This window comes from Pocillopora verrucosa, chromosome 12 (genome assembly GCF_036669915.1).
Source record: "Pocillopora verrucosa isolate sample1 chromosome 12, ASM3666991v2, whole genome shotgun sequence".
Lineage (NCBI taxonomy): Eukaryota > Metazoa > Cnidaria > Anthozoa > Scleractinia > Pocilloporidae > Pocillopora > Pocillopora verrucosa.
In genome coordinates this window covers 11,551,872-11,566,051 of record NC_089323.1, presented here as the reverse complement: position 1 = coordinate 11,566,051, position 14,180 = coordinate 11,551,872, and the positions used below count along the sequence as shown (strand labels likewise).

Below are 14,180 nucleotides of genomic sequence, written 5' to 3'. Positions count from 1 at the left end.
TTCTCAACAAGAGAGATGAAAACGTCAGGGTTACTTTGAAATCGTGGATAAGCGTTAATCAATACTAGTTTATATATAACAGATATAATTTGTACTATTTAGTATAAAAATTATCTGAATGCAATACATGCTACAACCTGAGGAACTCCGAAACAAACTTAATGTTCGATTACTACGCATAAATCATTTCAAAAATAGTCTTAATTATAGTGGCGCCACACTGTGGAATAGCCTTCCTTGCAAGGCTAGGTACGCGGAATCCCTCGGGTCGTTCAAACGTGCAATTAGCAAAGCTCTCTAAAACATGACGTTCATAGTTATAGTTCTAGTTTGATTTTTCTGTAAAAAGCTGATGAACTGTCCGTGGATGGATCAAGTTTATTGATTGATAGATTAATTGATTAATACAACACCCATGATCGTTCGTTCATGATCAAAAAATGGGCTGTCGTTTTTCTTATTCCCGTTTGATATCGATCCTGGATTCTTTAAGATTTTCGCACGACTCATGATTTCTTTATTAGTTTAGACGTGCAATGTCGCTACATAAAAGCTTATAACATAAGGGTTGTTAACAATATCTACGTTTTTGGGTAGAATCCTTGTTTCTAGCTCACTGAAAAAGCAGCGACTTTAATGGGGTTAGAAGAAGACAAACTGTCTAAACAGATAGAAAGCTGAGAAAATTCAGGCCTTGTAATGGGATTTATTTCCCCCTTTTTGCTTTGTATTGAGTTTGCATGAAAAATGAGCACCTCATTGTTTTTTTTGGAAAGCAAAGAAGTCAAACCACAAGGGACTAAAACTAATTGAAGTCGAAAATACTTTTCGTTTACTTACTTAAGTACCACTCTCGTTAAGAGCGGTCCTCTCGACTTCCCGTCGGAAAAAAGTTTTCTTTTATTTTTTGCCCATGAAAAGGGTTTAGGACACATGTTTCAAAAATAGTTTAGTTGTTCTCCAATTCTCTTCTTTTGCGTCGCAACAAGGCAAAAAATGATTTTTGGCCAGACCACCCCTGTGAACAGCGATCGAAAGTGTAAATTTCAAAGATTTTGTCCAGCGCGCAGCGACTGCAACAATGCAGCTCACGGAACTCTATCTTGCTACATGTTACAAGGTGTATTCAGTTAGTTCACAGACAAAATATGGAAACTTCAGCTGAAATATTTTTCATGCCAGCGTGATCAGAGGAGACCCTTCTCTTCGACCCTAATTTGCATATAAAAATTCACTACTTTGTACGAAAGAATTCTCAAAATGCAGGCGTTAATCGGGCTGAAAAACTTCAACAACAGTTCAAACTTCGTTCGTTTGTCTTCTACGTTGAGGATTTTAGGTTTTCACAGCAACTGAGAGGAGATTAGATGCCGAGTTGTCCTAAAACGCTGCGTAAACGTGATCGGTTGTAACGCTTGCGCGCTTGCGTGACTTACAAAGTAGACAAAGGTGATCGGAAGGCGCCTTCGCGATAATTTACGTTGAAATATCAGGTCATGCACAGTGTGAGAAGATCAAAATTAAAGAATAAAATTTGGCACTCTGGTCATAACAGACATATCGCGCTGCTTAAAAGGACACAAAAACATTTGAACCCATGACCTCTGCGTTACCGGTGCAGCGCTCTACCAATTGAGCTAACAAGCCAACTGGGAAATCAATGAATTAGGTCCAAATAAACATCATTAACCAGCTCCCAGTTGGCTTGTTAGCTCAATTGGTAGAGCGCTGCACCGGTATCGCAGAGGTCTTTGGTTCAAATCCCGTACGGGCCTGAATTTTTTTCAGGTCCTATTTACAACTACTCGTTTCAGTAGTGTTCTTAGCTACGAGGATCCCTTAATTTCATCTCTCCACCGCAGTGCAAATATGTGAATTTTCATATATCTAAAATCTTCAAGTTAAAATAGGTTGCAGTGTATATTTACAAAACAACACGCATACACTCTGAAACAATTCTTGCAGTTTCTCCCGAGATTTAGTATACGGAACCTGATGAACTAACCCTCCTTTCTGAAAATTTTTTTCTGTCATTAATGATGTTACGCTCTTATGGACCACAACGGTTTTGAGCGACAAACTCGACATTTCCCTGGGACCATCAAAATCAACTGGACAAACCCAGCTTGATATATTGCGTGACGTGATTGTGCAAATTTTTCCCCTTGCCATATGGCCTGTTTCGCGGGTTCTACAAATTGAAACCAAAATTAGTTAGTGTAACGAATTAGAATCGAAAGTTATTGAAACGGAATGAATTACATTTTAATGAGAATTTTAACTTTTAAAAAGGTTTACTTGATTCATGGGAAGCAAAGATTGGAGTGGCTTTGGGTATTTAAGCCCTGATTTCTCTCCTGGAATGCCGGGACGACGTATCGAGTTATTTGAAGTACTATCAGCTATCCAGCGAAATCCTCGATTACAAGTTAATTTTGTTTCGTTCCGGTCAGTTTGACCACGATGTGGAAAAAAATATAACAGTTATTGGTATGTTCTAAACATCTGAACACTTTAAGAAACATTAAAAATGCGGTGGAGGTACTTGTTAACAGCCAAAGCACAAGGGAAAATGTGAGGTAGTAAAAGAAAGCCAGACTGACTAGAGATGTTTTTGAAGTTTTCGGAATTTTAGTTGTAGTCGGATCACATGGGTAATATATTTGCAATTTCTCGAGAGTGAAAGCTATTATTTAACTAAGTTTCGCGACAAAAGAAAGTTAATACCTTCCAGGTAGATTTTAGTGAGTTCAATAACAAGCTGGTGGCAGCTTTTACGACAAATGGCGTTGAAAACTCAGTCTCCTTTCACTGCCTCACATTCTCCTTTTTGCTCTTGATGCTAAAAAAATACTTTTACTACATTTCCAGTGTCCTCTCAGGTGTTCTGGTGTTTAGAACATACCACTAACTGTTTTATTTTTTTCCAAATCAGGGCTGAAATGCCCAAAGCCACTCCAATCTTTGCTTTCCGTGAATCAAGTAAACATTTAAACAATAAAATTCTTATTAAAATGTAAAATTCTTCAGTCCATTTGAATAACTTTCGATTTTAATTCGCTACATTAACTAATTTTGGTTCCAACTCTTAGAACCTGCGAAATAGGTCGTATGACAAAGAGAAAAGTTTGCACAATCACGTCACGCAATACATCAAGCTGGGTTTGTCCAGTTGATTTTGATCGTCGCAGGGAAATGTCTAGTTGTCGCTCAAAACCGTTGTGGTCCATAAGAGCGTAACATCATTAATGACAGAAAAAAATTTTCAGAAAGGAGGGTTAGTTCATCAGGTTCCGTATACTAAATCTCGGGAGAAACTGCAAGAATTGTTTCAGAGTGTATGCGTGTTGTTTTGTAAATATAAACACTGCAACCTATTTTAACTTGTTTTTGTGTCCTCTTAAGCAGCGCGATATGTCTGTTATGACCAGAGTGCCAAATTTTATTCTTTAATTTCGATCTTCTCCACACTGTGCATAGTTCATTACCTGATATTTCAACGTAAATTATCGAGAAGGCGCCTTCCGATCATCTTTGTCTACATTGTAAGTCACGCAAACGCGCTAGCGTTTACGCAACGTTTTAGGACAACTCGGCATCTAATCTCCACACAGTTGCTGTAAAAACCTAAAATCCTCAACGTAGAAGATATACGAACTAAGTTTGAACCGTTAAAAGGAGATCTTGGTCAATTCCAAGAATCATGCAAATGATCTTTGACACGAGCACAATTGAGCAAACACGTGGATTTGCGTTGTTTTTAAGAAGTTAGTGGATGGAAGCTAGAGATATACCCGCGGGTTTGAGGCAATCCGTGACCTCATTGGTGTATGAACTATGCACTGATATGCTTTTTCAGCCCGATTAACGCCTGCATTTTGAGAATTCTTTCGTACAAAGTAGTGAATTTTTGATATGCAAATTAAGGTCGAAGAGAAGGGTCTCCTCTGATCACGCTGGCATGAAAAATATTTCAGCTGAAGTTTCCATATTTTGTCCGTTAACTAACTGAATACACCTTGTAACTTGTAGCAAGATAGAATTCCGTGAGCTACATTGTTGCAGTCGCTGCGCGCTGGACAAAATCTTTGAAATTTACAGTTTCGATCCCTGTTCACAGGGGTGGTCTGGCCAAAAATCATTTTTGGCTTGTTGCGACGCAAAAGAAGAGAATTGGAGAACAACTCAACTATTTTTGAAACATGTGTCCTAAACCCTTTTCATGGCCAAAAAATAAAAGAGAGCTTTTTTCCGACGGGAAGTCGAGAGGACCGCTCTTAGCGGGAGCAGCACTTAAACACTTAAAATAATTGTCTGTTAACAAATGATGTTGTCCTTTTAATTTAAATACATCTCGTTTTGTTTGCAGATGGAAATGGAAATTGAGAAACTAAAACTCGAAAAGAGGAAAGTGAGGGTGAAAAGAGACACTTTAATCTCCCTATTCATTCTAAGCAGCATATTGCAGTTTGCAGCCTTTCCCTACATCTAGGCAGTCCGGAAAACCGCAAAACACTAGAACAAAAATTTATTTTTCAAATCGGTACCCTTAATCTCCCCGGTATCAACGGACGCTTTCCGTTCAACTGATTTATTCTTGTTTCTCGTGACCATATTCCCACCAATAGCGTAGCTCCACTTTCCGTTCTGTATATAAACCCACACACAACCCACAATTCCTCCAATCGCTCTGGCGGAGGTAAACTGTTGACTGGCGATATTGTCTCTTCGGTTGCTCTGAGGTGAATAATACTTGCTAATCACTTCAAGCCACTAAGTGCACACGAAAAGCACTATTTACTTAAGAGGTTTATACTAATTTTGATGTATGTTGACATCTGTATATTTGTATGGTTTTATGAATTTTCAAATTGACACGAGTTAATTTTTTTTGTCTTTTCAAAAACTGATGAAGTTCCTTGGCGAAGACTTTTTCATCTTAACCTGTTTAGGCTGATATCACTCCCTCGTTTTACTTCTTAGAAATATGAAATTGGATAAAATTGAGCTTCAAAGAATTGCAAAGAGAACTGTTAGCGTTATTTGTTTACAGACAGAAAATTAATTTCAATGTTTTAATCACACTCAAATAAAGCGTTTGACGTTGACACACTTTTGCCATATGAGCCGGTCAAAATGCCAACCCTACAATTAAATTTTCTTTTTATTCGAAAAATGGCCATAATGCATATAAAAATTCAAATGCTTTTATCACCTGTAAGAGATTTGTAGGGGAGTGCATAATTGAAAATTGACTATTATCGAATCTTATTGAGTTCTCTTGAAAATCAATAGTTTCCAAAATTAATGTAATACATTATTTTTTCCTTTGGCTGTTAACAAAGTTTTGTTTAACAACAGAGTTTTATGATTAATTGTAAAAGGATAAAACTTTTGCGTTTAACTCATAATGAAAACTAATTCCCAAATTAAACTAATTACTCAAATAAGTAGTTGTGTCGCACACCAATGTTTACTAATAGCCCTCCGTTCATATTCTGTGACATTTAAGGATAGACAGCATTAATAAAAACAACAAAATAATTGTTTCCATTTATTGAACGTTTTAAATGCAAGGCACAACTACGACCTCCTGCCAAAAACAAATTGTAGTATTTTTTAAGCGAGGACCTTTAAAGTGAGCGTCTTTCAAAGGTAAATAACAGTCTGTATCCTAATGCTGTTTAAGAATTTGGAATGTAATAAGTTGTTTAACGAATTAAACCAGTCCTTGAATATCTATCGCTTAATTTCAGACCGCAGTTTTATAACTTGTTTTTATCATGCCTAAGTATTGGAGTATAACTGTCCTTATCAAAAGAGGATCGTTGATCGCTCAAGTGAATCGCGACAAGAAGGATCCAATCACCTGACGTACACATAACTGTTACCATAACACGTCATTTCATTTTTAACTTAAAAAGAAGAGGATCACAGAGTCCAAAAGGCTCACTTTGTTTCTGATAAAAAGGAGAAAATATGATGACGAATCTCTCGGAATAAAGAAGAGACCAAATGTAGAAAATAAATAACGTTAAAAAGGCTGCTCCTTTCTAACCCCTGTCACTGTTTCCGCTTCTAGCTGAGTCGGGCGCGAAACGGAAAGCAAAAAGCTGGAAGGCTTAATTAATTACAACGTTCAACATGAATACCTTTATATATATGTTAGTATCTGTGACCAAACATTAATTTTGTATATTTTAATGAACAAAAGTTCAAATAGAAAACTTTTTAACTTAAAAGCCACTGTTTCTGCATAGTTTAAAGTACGATCTTCCCGAGAAGTTTTTATATGATCATTCCCGAGCGGCTGCTGTTAAGATATATTATCTCTCATTGCAGCCACAGGTAACCCTAAAAGAAAAAGGATCACAGAGGTATGATGGCCAGAAACAATTTAACAGGAGGTGGAGTACAAATGGAAACTTTTCAAGAACTGTTATGTTCCCCCTCTTCGGTAGGTGGATTACCAAAACAATCAAATCATCTCGCAGTGGTAAATGTGATCCTCTCTCTTACTGCAATTCTCGGGAATTCGCTAATCCTGGTTTCCCTTCGCAAAGAATGTTACCTCCATCCGCCCTCCAAACTTCTGTATCGTTGTCTGGCAACAACTGATCTTTTGGTTGGTCTTATTAGCCAGCCTCTCTTTGCTATTTATTGGATATCCATAGCTAATGAACACTGGAATCTTTGTCGATACATAAGGGACGCTACCTTAGTAACAAGCTATGCATTTTGTTGCGTATCTTTGTTTACAATGATGTCTATAAGCGTGGACAGACTTCTTGCCCTTTTGTTGGGGCTGAGATACAAACAAACTGTAACTTTAAAGCGCACAAGTATTATCTTAGCTGCCGTTTCGGTTTTATCGGGTGTGGCTGCTTTATGCTACATTTTAGATTACCGTATAACCTTATGGTTTGGGTATATCTATATTCCATCTTGTTTACTGATCTCAGTGGTCTCGTACACAAAGATATTTCGCACCCTCATTCATCATCAAGTTCAAGTTCGGCTACAGTCGAGTCAACCAAATTCACTGAACATTTCGCGATACAGAAAAGCGGTGTACAGTGCACTGTTGGTGCAGTTAGCATTAGTTGTTTGTTATACACCATATATTATAGTTGAAATCGTGATTGTGGAGGGTAGTACAAAAACATTTTCATCGCATTTAAGTGTCATCAGAGGAATAGCAGCAACTTTAGTTTACTCCAACTCGACGTTAAATCCGTTTCTTTATTGCTGGAAAATTAATGAAGTGAGACAAGCAGTGGAGCAGACAATTAGACAAACGCTTTGCCGTCCATGGAGTTAGATCTGCCTCGATTGAGGCATTATTTTATTTGTTGTTTCAAAGCTGACAAGACAACGCTTGTTTGTAATATAATAATAAACATAAAAGTTTACCATATTGTTGCTCGAGCTTTTGATAAAATTCTTTTTTTTTCCAATTGAGTAAATAAAACGGTGAAGAGTCGAAACAAACAGCAACCATATCTTGAGGAAACTTTGTTGCATGCGACAGTGCTTAATATGAATATCACGACTCGTGATACAAGCACGCACATTATAGAAACAAACAGGACGTTAATAGTTCGATATTACTTCCTTGGTTTGCTTTCTTAGTAATATGAAAGTACTGGATAAAAGTGAACTTTAAAGAATATTAAAGAAGAGCCATTGAAGTTATTAGTTTATAGACGGTAAAACAAATTCAACATTTTTAATGTTACTGAAAAAAAAGCACGACGTAACAATATCATTATCTGGGAAACTGCCCACCTACCCCTCCCCTAACTCAACAACAGTCAATTGACACCATGTTAAGGTTAATGTTGGGTTAGGGGAGGGGTATGTGGGCAGTTGCCCAGATACTGATATTGTTACGTCGCGCTTTTTTTTCAGTAACATTAAAAATGTTGAATTTTTTTACGGTCTTTGCCCTTTTGCCATACGAGCCGTTCACAAATGAGAGGTTGCTTTTAACTACAACACACAAATTGTTAGAGAGTATTTGAAACAAAATTGGCCATCACTGATTCTTGTTGAGTTCTCTTGGAGATCGATAGTTTTTCCAAAATTAACTGATGTGACATATCATCATATTCCATTGGCTGCCAAAAAAAAACAGGGTTTTATCGATTATTGTGGAATAATAAAACTAAGCATGTTTCACTCTTAATGCAAATTCATCTCTAAATTAAACTTTACTGGTGAAGACAAACACGTAATTTAGCCGCGCATTAATGTTTAATAACAGACTTCGGGCTATGTTCTGTGACATTTGAGGAAAACAGCGAGAATGAAATGTCACATAATTAGCATTTGCCAAGAAGTAGCGTTTTCCGTCTATCTAGTAATATAAATGCAAGACGCAACCATGAACTCCTGGCAAGAAAAATGTAAAAGTTTTTTGCATAAGAAACTTTCAAGCAGGTATTTCTTAAAACAGAGCGCAAGGCTTAATAAAAACGCCGTTAACAAAGTTGAAGCCAAATATGATGTTGAACGAGTTTTGCTAGATCTTAACTTTCCATTGGATACACCTAGCCGTAGAGAATATATTGTCTTTTTTATACTTTAATATTGCAATATACAACTGTCCTCATCAAAAGAGAATTTTTAATTTCACACATCACCCGCAACAAAAGAGAACTTAATATGTTTTTATCAACCAGACATCTGAAAGAAACTGATATCAGTGAGTCCAAAAGGCCAACATGTGCCTCTGATAAAAGCACAAGAGGGTTTTGTAGCGTAGTATCTTCCTCCTGACACACGTTCTCCTTCATAGCTCAAATATTCAACAACTATCACCAAAGTGGAGGTGAATAAACAAAGCATGACCTTCATTGGGCGCTAAAATACATACGGATATTTGTCTGCAGACACAATCAGTTCCGAGGAGCGAACAATTTTTCTAGAGCGACCCTCGAGCAAAACTTTGAGCCTCGAAAAACAGATAATGCATGAGGATAATTTCACCCCAAATGGAGGCAACTGTGTTTATTGCCCTTCGCACTCTTCTTTTTTAACGCGCGGGATTGCTGCGTGAAACGTTTATTTTTCGGTGTTCGCTGGCACAATTTTATTCAACAAACATATTCCTTCTTCTGTAACAGTAACTAAATGCTCTTTTATCTTGAATTCAATATTAAACGAACGCTTGTATTGTTGTGGACTTGAGGCTTAAAAATTCTTGAACAGTTCGGGCCATAACCATCTCTAGATATTGGTTTCGAGCTTTGTGATTGGGTGAGATCAAAACCAAAACAAAGCAAATTTGGCCGAGAGGTGCTGGAAACAAGAAGAAGCTGATTTTTTTTTTGTGGCGGCCATGTTGTAATGCGGTAGTAAGCTGAAACAAAATTCGCTAATAAGGACTGGACGTAAGATACCATTAAAAATATTCGTTTATTTCAAACATTCAACATGCATGTCCTCGACATTCTCGCATTCTGGAAGAGTAAAGCGGATTCTTTCTAGCACAAATTCTTTGTAACGCTGTGGTCCTTCCACCAAGAGCGTCACAGGAATAAAAGCTCCTCCGCCAGCCTGTTTGTATCTGGAGAACTTCTGAGTAGAGCTTGTCCTCGATGTTACTGTCCGTTCTCCGTTGATTTCCCTATTTTGGGTTACAAGAAAACCAATTAAATAAGGTTGAACCAAATAACGCGCACTGATAACAAAAGCTAGAGTTGCATTTTACGTGCTCTCCAAACTTCCCGCGTGCATCCATAACTCGATATACGCACGCTAAGCATGGGCGAATTCTTAAGTTTTCCGAAATTAATGTAACACATTATTATTTCCTTTGGCTGCAAATAATTATTTTGCTTTATCATTAATTGTAATAGGATGAAACTTAGATATATTTGCGTTTGACTCGCAATGAAGAGTCATTCCTAAATTAAACTCATCACACAAATAAGTAGCTGTGTTTACTAACAGACTTCCGTTCATATTCTGTGAAGCTCAAAGATAGACAGTAAGAGTGAAGTACCAAAATAATTGCTTCCATTTATTGAACGTTTTAAACGCAAGGCACAACCAAAAGCAAATTGTAGTATTTGTTGGGCGAGGACCTTCCGAGTGAGCATCTCTAAAAGGTAATTAAAAGTCTCTATCCAAGCAAGTCCAATAGGCTTACTTTTTTTCGAACTGAAAGGGAAAATTGGATAACGAATGCCATGGTATAGGGCAGGAAGCGACTGAAGGGAATTCGTAACGTCACAAAAACAGAAAATGTTTTGATGGTGCAATATCCTGCTCCTCCCACTGTTTTCGTTTCGAGCTAAGTCGGGCGCGAAACGGAAAGTAAAAACCTGTAAAGCTTTGTTAACTACAAAGTTGAACATTAATATCTTGGTATTGTTACGGGAAAATTTAGTGATTTTTCTGTGTGATTGTTTGGAGCATTTTTATTACTTTTCAATATTTCAGCCGTTCTCAATTCATTAAAGTTTCCTTTACTGTGATGTTTTAAAAAAGATAAAAGCCAACAGTGAATTATTCCAACTACTTACTTGCAGATATCGCTTTGGTCTCGCTGCCTTTATGCACCTGAACATCGTTCCTTTTGTTATCTTATTATTAGGGGACATTGTTAAGTAAACATTCCTTGTAGCGACCTTTCCTGGGAACTCCTCTGGGATGTTGCCAGCTGAAGTTATGTCCGTAAATTAGTGCTCTTCATACGATAATTTTTCGGGTTGCTGCTTGTTTAAACTTAACTCCAACATCGGATAAATAAACATTAATTATAATTGACTTCTCACTTTTACTTGTTAAGATATGCATTTTTCTTAATTAGTATCGATAACTTAAAGAGGCATTCTCAGCTTCTTTTATGATACTATTCAAATATTAGAGAAAGATGTTATTCGTCTCGTCACGAGCGTGGGACAAAGAAAAATTCTGAGTCCCCATGAGGAATCGAGTCTCAGACCGTCGGATCCCGCGCTCCGATGCTCTTCCACTGAGCTACAGAGACTCCACGGTGAGCGAGGTCTATTACGAAGTTCACATGAGACGCGTCCTGCATACTGCCAGAATCAGCCATTTCGATTTAAATAGAATAAGAGAGATGGTAAGTTTTGAGCTCGATAAAGAAATGCTATCGGCATTTCGTTCCCCGCAAAAGTCCAGTTCGTGCGAAAAACACAATATGTCACAATAGTGGTTGCGCCGGGCACTTCTTGGAGCTTCCAGGACGTTATCAAAGTTCAAGAGAACGACAAATTCAGTTCCACGCAAGAGGTGTGATCTAACCCTTGAGGGCCAGCAAAATAAAGCCCGGGCCGCTCGAGTAACGTGAGTACGTCAAATTTCCTTTTGTCCATTTATGAAGTCCGTGAAGAAAGGGAGTCAGTCTTTCTAGACGTCACAATTAAGACGACGAAGGTAATTAGAAAGGTGAAACTTCTTTGTTCGAAGAAGAAAATTATGACTTGTTGTTTGAGTTGCCATTTTATCAAAGTTCCTCGCCGCCGACGACACACGACACCGATTCCAGTAAAAACATTGAACCAATTCCTTCCAAAGACCCACCACGAGTTTTCACTGTATTTTCCAATCAGAGCCAAGCAGATAAAACGAAAACAGGGGCCATAGATATCAGCATCCATCCAAACGAAAGTCCGTCCACTGTTCAACCTCGAAGAACCGCCAAGACAGCTACTCGTGTGGGAGATTTGGCCATATGCAGCACAACTGTAACCAGAAGTCTCCACGCGAACCAAATCAGAATTTCGAGCAGTACTAGCCAAACTACCCACGACGCCAAGAAAGCGGAAATTATCCTCAACACTCCGGTTATAGTCAGCCATATCGAAGGAATGAACTACCTTCTCAAAATCCAAGAAGCTCTCACTTAGCTGCGATAGATGATGAAAAGATTATGAAAATAGTTAAATGGCTCCGCTTGGACAAAATCAACACATATTTCCACAGGCCAACGCGAATTCCTGGAAATTCAGTGGAATTCAGTGAAAGCGACACCCAAGCCGATAAAGAATTTTACCAACACTTCCAAAACGGGCTACAAATCTACCCAGAAACGGCTAGAAACGATTAATTACAGGAAAACAAGCCAAAAGACGCGCTTTTGTCAGCTTTAAAACAAAGTTAGAGCGTTTCCCAACAAATGGTAGAGGACGCTTATGTGAATGGTGAGATCTTTGAAATCACATCTACTGACCACTCTGAGAATGACCTACAGAAGCCTGGTGCCGAAAACAGACCCAGACTTGGCCACCTGTCCACTGGGCCCGACTAAACCACACAAGGCAGAAAAGAAATTCAATTCCAAGGGCAAGAAAAAGTGCAAGCCGAATGGACTTATTCCGTTCACTAGGGCTGTTTGCCGTGCTGAAAAAGCCATTGAAACCGACGCCGTTTCCAGCATTAACTTTGGGAACAAGTTGAAGGATGACTCTTCCCAAGGCCCCTCTCTGCCACAGCTAAACGCTTCCGCCCGATGTGAACCAGAATTGCAACGTGATGTTATGATCACCGCTCAGTTGAATGGGTAAGACACAGGGTCACTTGTAGACACCAGAGCAAACATGTCTGCCATTGAGGAACATTCCACAAGAGACCTATTTGACGGAACATTACCCAGATTACAGGAAAGCCTCCTTGGCTACCAGTTACCGGGTCCAGTAGAAAATGTTAGATGCTTTGAAGACAGTGACAAATTCAGCCCTGCTCCTTTTCCTCACAAATTTCCAGACGCAGACTTGACGATGTTTGACATGTAAGAGGTAATTGACGAGCCTGGAAAGAGGCTAGATGGATTCACTAGGAGTATACAGCCTAAACAGGATGCCAAAGATAAATGGAGGAAGTACAGTTTCAAGACTAAAACCCGTATTTTACAGATGTGGACGCCGTGGCCGTATTCAGTATTACTGCAACTTTAACCGATCTAATGAAGTTTTCCACAAGGAGAGGAAGGTCCTACATCATGTTACCCAATCAACTTACCGTTAATCAGAAAGATCTCCCACCCACGACGAAGAGAACCAGTCGGATGCTGAGAGGACTGCATTACAATTCAAGAGTCAGAAAAACGCCGCAACCAACCCTTATTTACTACAGAAGATGAAGCCGACATGCACTAGTGACCAGGCTAGAGTCACGCCGAGAAATTCAAACCAGAAGTCAAGAAAGTTACGAATGTCAAATCAGTTAAGTGTCCTGCTACCCCTAGTAAATGAAGCAGACACATACCCTAGCAACCTAACCATTGTAGGTGAAATAGAAGGAAACCCTGTTCATCTAATGGTGGATACTGGTGCACGCGTTTCAGCCATTAAAGAAGAAGTTCTAAGAGAAAATTTTGGTGGTGCTCCCTATTCCGTAGTTCAGACTGCTACTACAACTAAGAAAAATTTCGTATACCCTGCCTTCATACCTTAAGAATATTCAGTTCCCTCGTGAATTCCAAGTAGTGCACAACCTTGCCTATGATGCCATCCTTGGTCGCGATTTCCTCTAAGTAAACAGAGCCATGATTAACCTCGATAACAACACCATTACTTTAAAAGAATCAGTAAATCAACAGAAAGAAGCAGGTTCAGCTTCAGTGCCTTTAATAGGAACGTTTACACCTCAAGAAAATAATTTCAAAGCAGCCAGAAACGACTCTACTTGTAAAGCTTCTTTAAAGCCTACTGCAGAAAATTTTTCTTTCGGTTATCCAAAGAACAAAAAGTTGCACTAAGCCAGTCTTTGTTGATATTAGTGCTCCTTGCTGTGTCCCAGTCTGCAACAATTCACAACGAAGCAAATGGTAACTTCAGGTCTGTTATCCAAAAACCACTTCCTTCCTTCGCACAGATGTCACAAAAGGAGGTTTGGCACCAATGTGATCTTTCTGATACTCCAGCCAAAATTGATTACAGAATGGAATCTAACAAGGGATTTGATCGGCATCAAGAAGCACCTCCAGGAATGGTAATACCTAAGTTTCATCCAAGAATAGTATTTATCTTCAGACGCCTGACCGTCTTTTGCAACCACTTAATTGTTGACCAGAAAGTAATACAGGATCAAGAAGATTGCTAAAATCTTATTTTAAAATTCCTCCAAGAATTATGTTGAAAACTCCTCGGTAAATAGAAGGTTACGCGAAGTAAGAAATACGTCTTAAGTGCAAAAGCAAAAGAAAA

At 38.6% G+C, this 14,180-nt stretch overlaps 1 protein-coding gene across 1 annotated transcript; it reads left to right on the top strand.

Annotated features, from left to right (window-relative positions):
* The first annotated feature begins 5,583 nt into the window (after nucleotides 1-5,583).
* On the top strand, nucleotides 5,584-7,321 carry LOC131782703 (melanocyte-stimulating hormone receptor-like). The gene is made up of 2 exons (XM_059099442.2): nucleotides 5,584-5,655; nucleotides 6,343-7,321. The coding sequence occupies exon 2, from the start codon at nucleotides 6,380-6,382 to the stop codon at nucleotides 7,319-7,321; it is 942 nt and encodes a 313-aa protein (XP_058955425.2). The 5' UTR covers nucleotides 5,584-5,655; nucleotides 6,343-6,379.
* The last annotated feature ends 6,859 nt before the right edge of the window (nucleotides 7,322-14,180 follow it).

What these genes read in the sequence shown, in the direction of transcription:
- LOC131782703 (XM_059099442.2), top strand. Translation starts at nt 6,380, where the DNA reads ATGATGGCCAGAAACAATTTAACAGGAGGTGGAGTACAAATGGAAACT.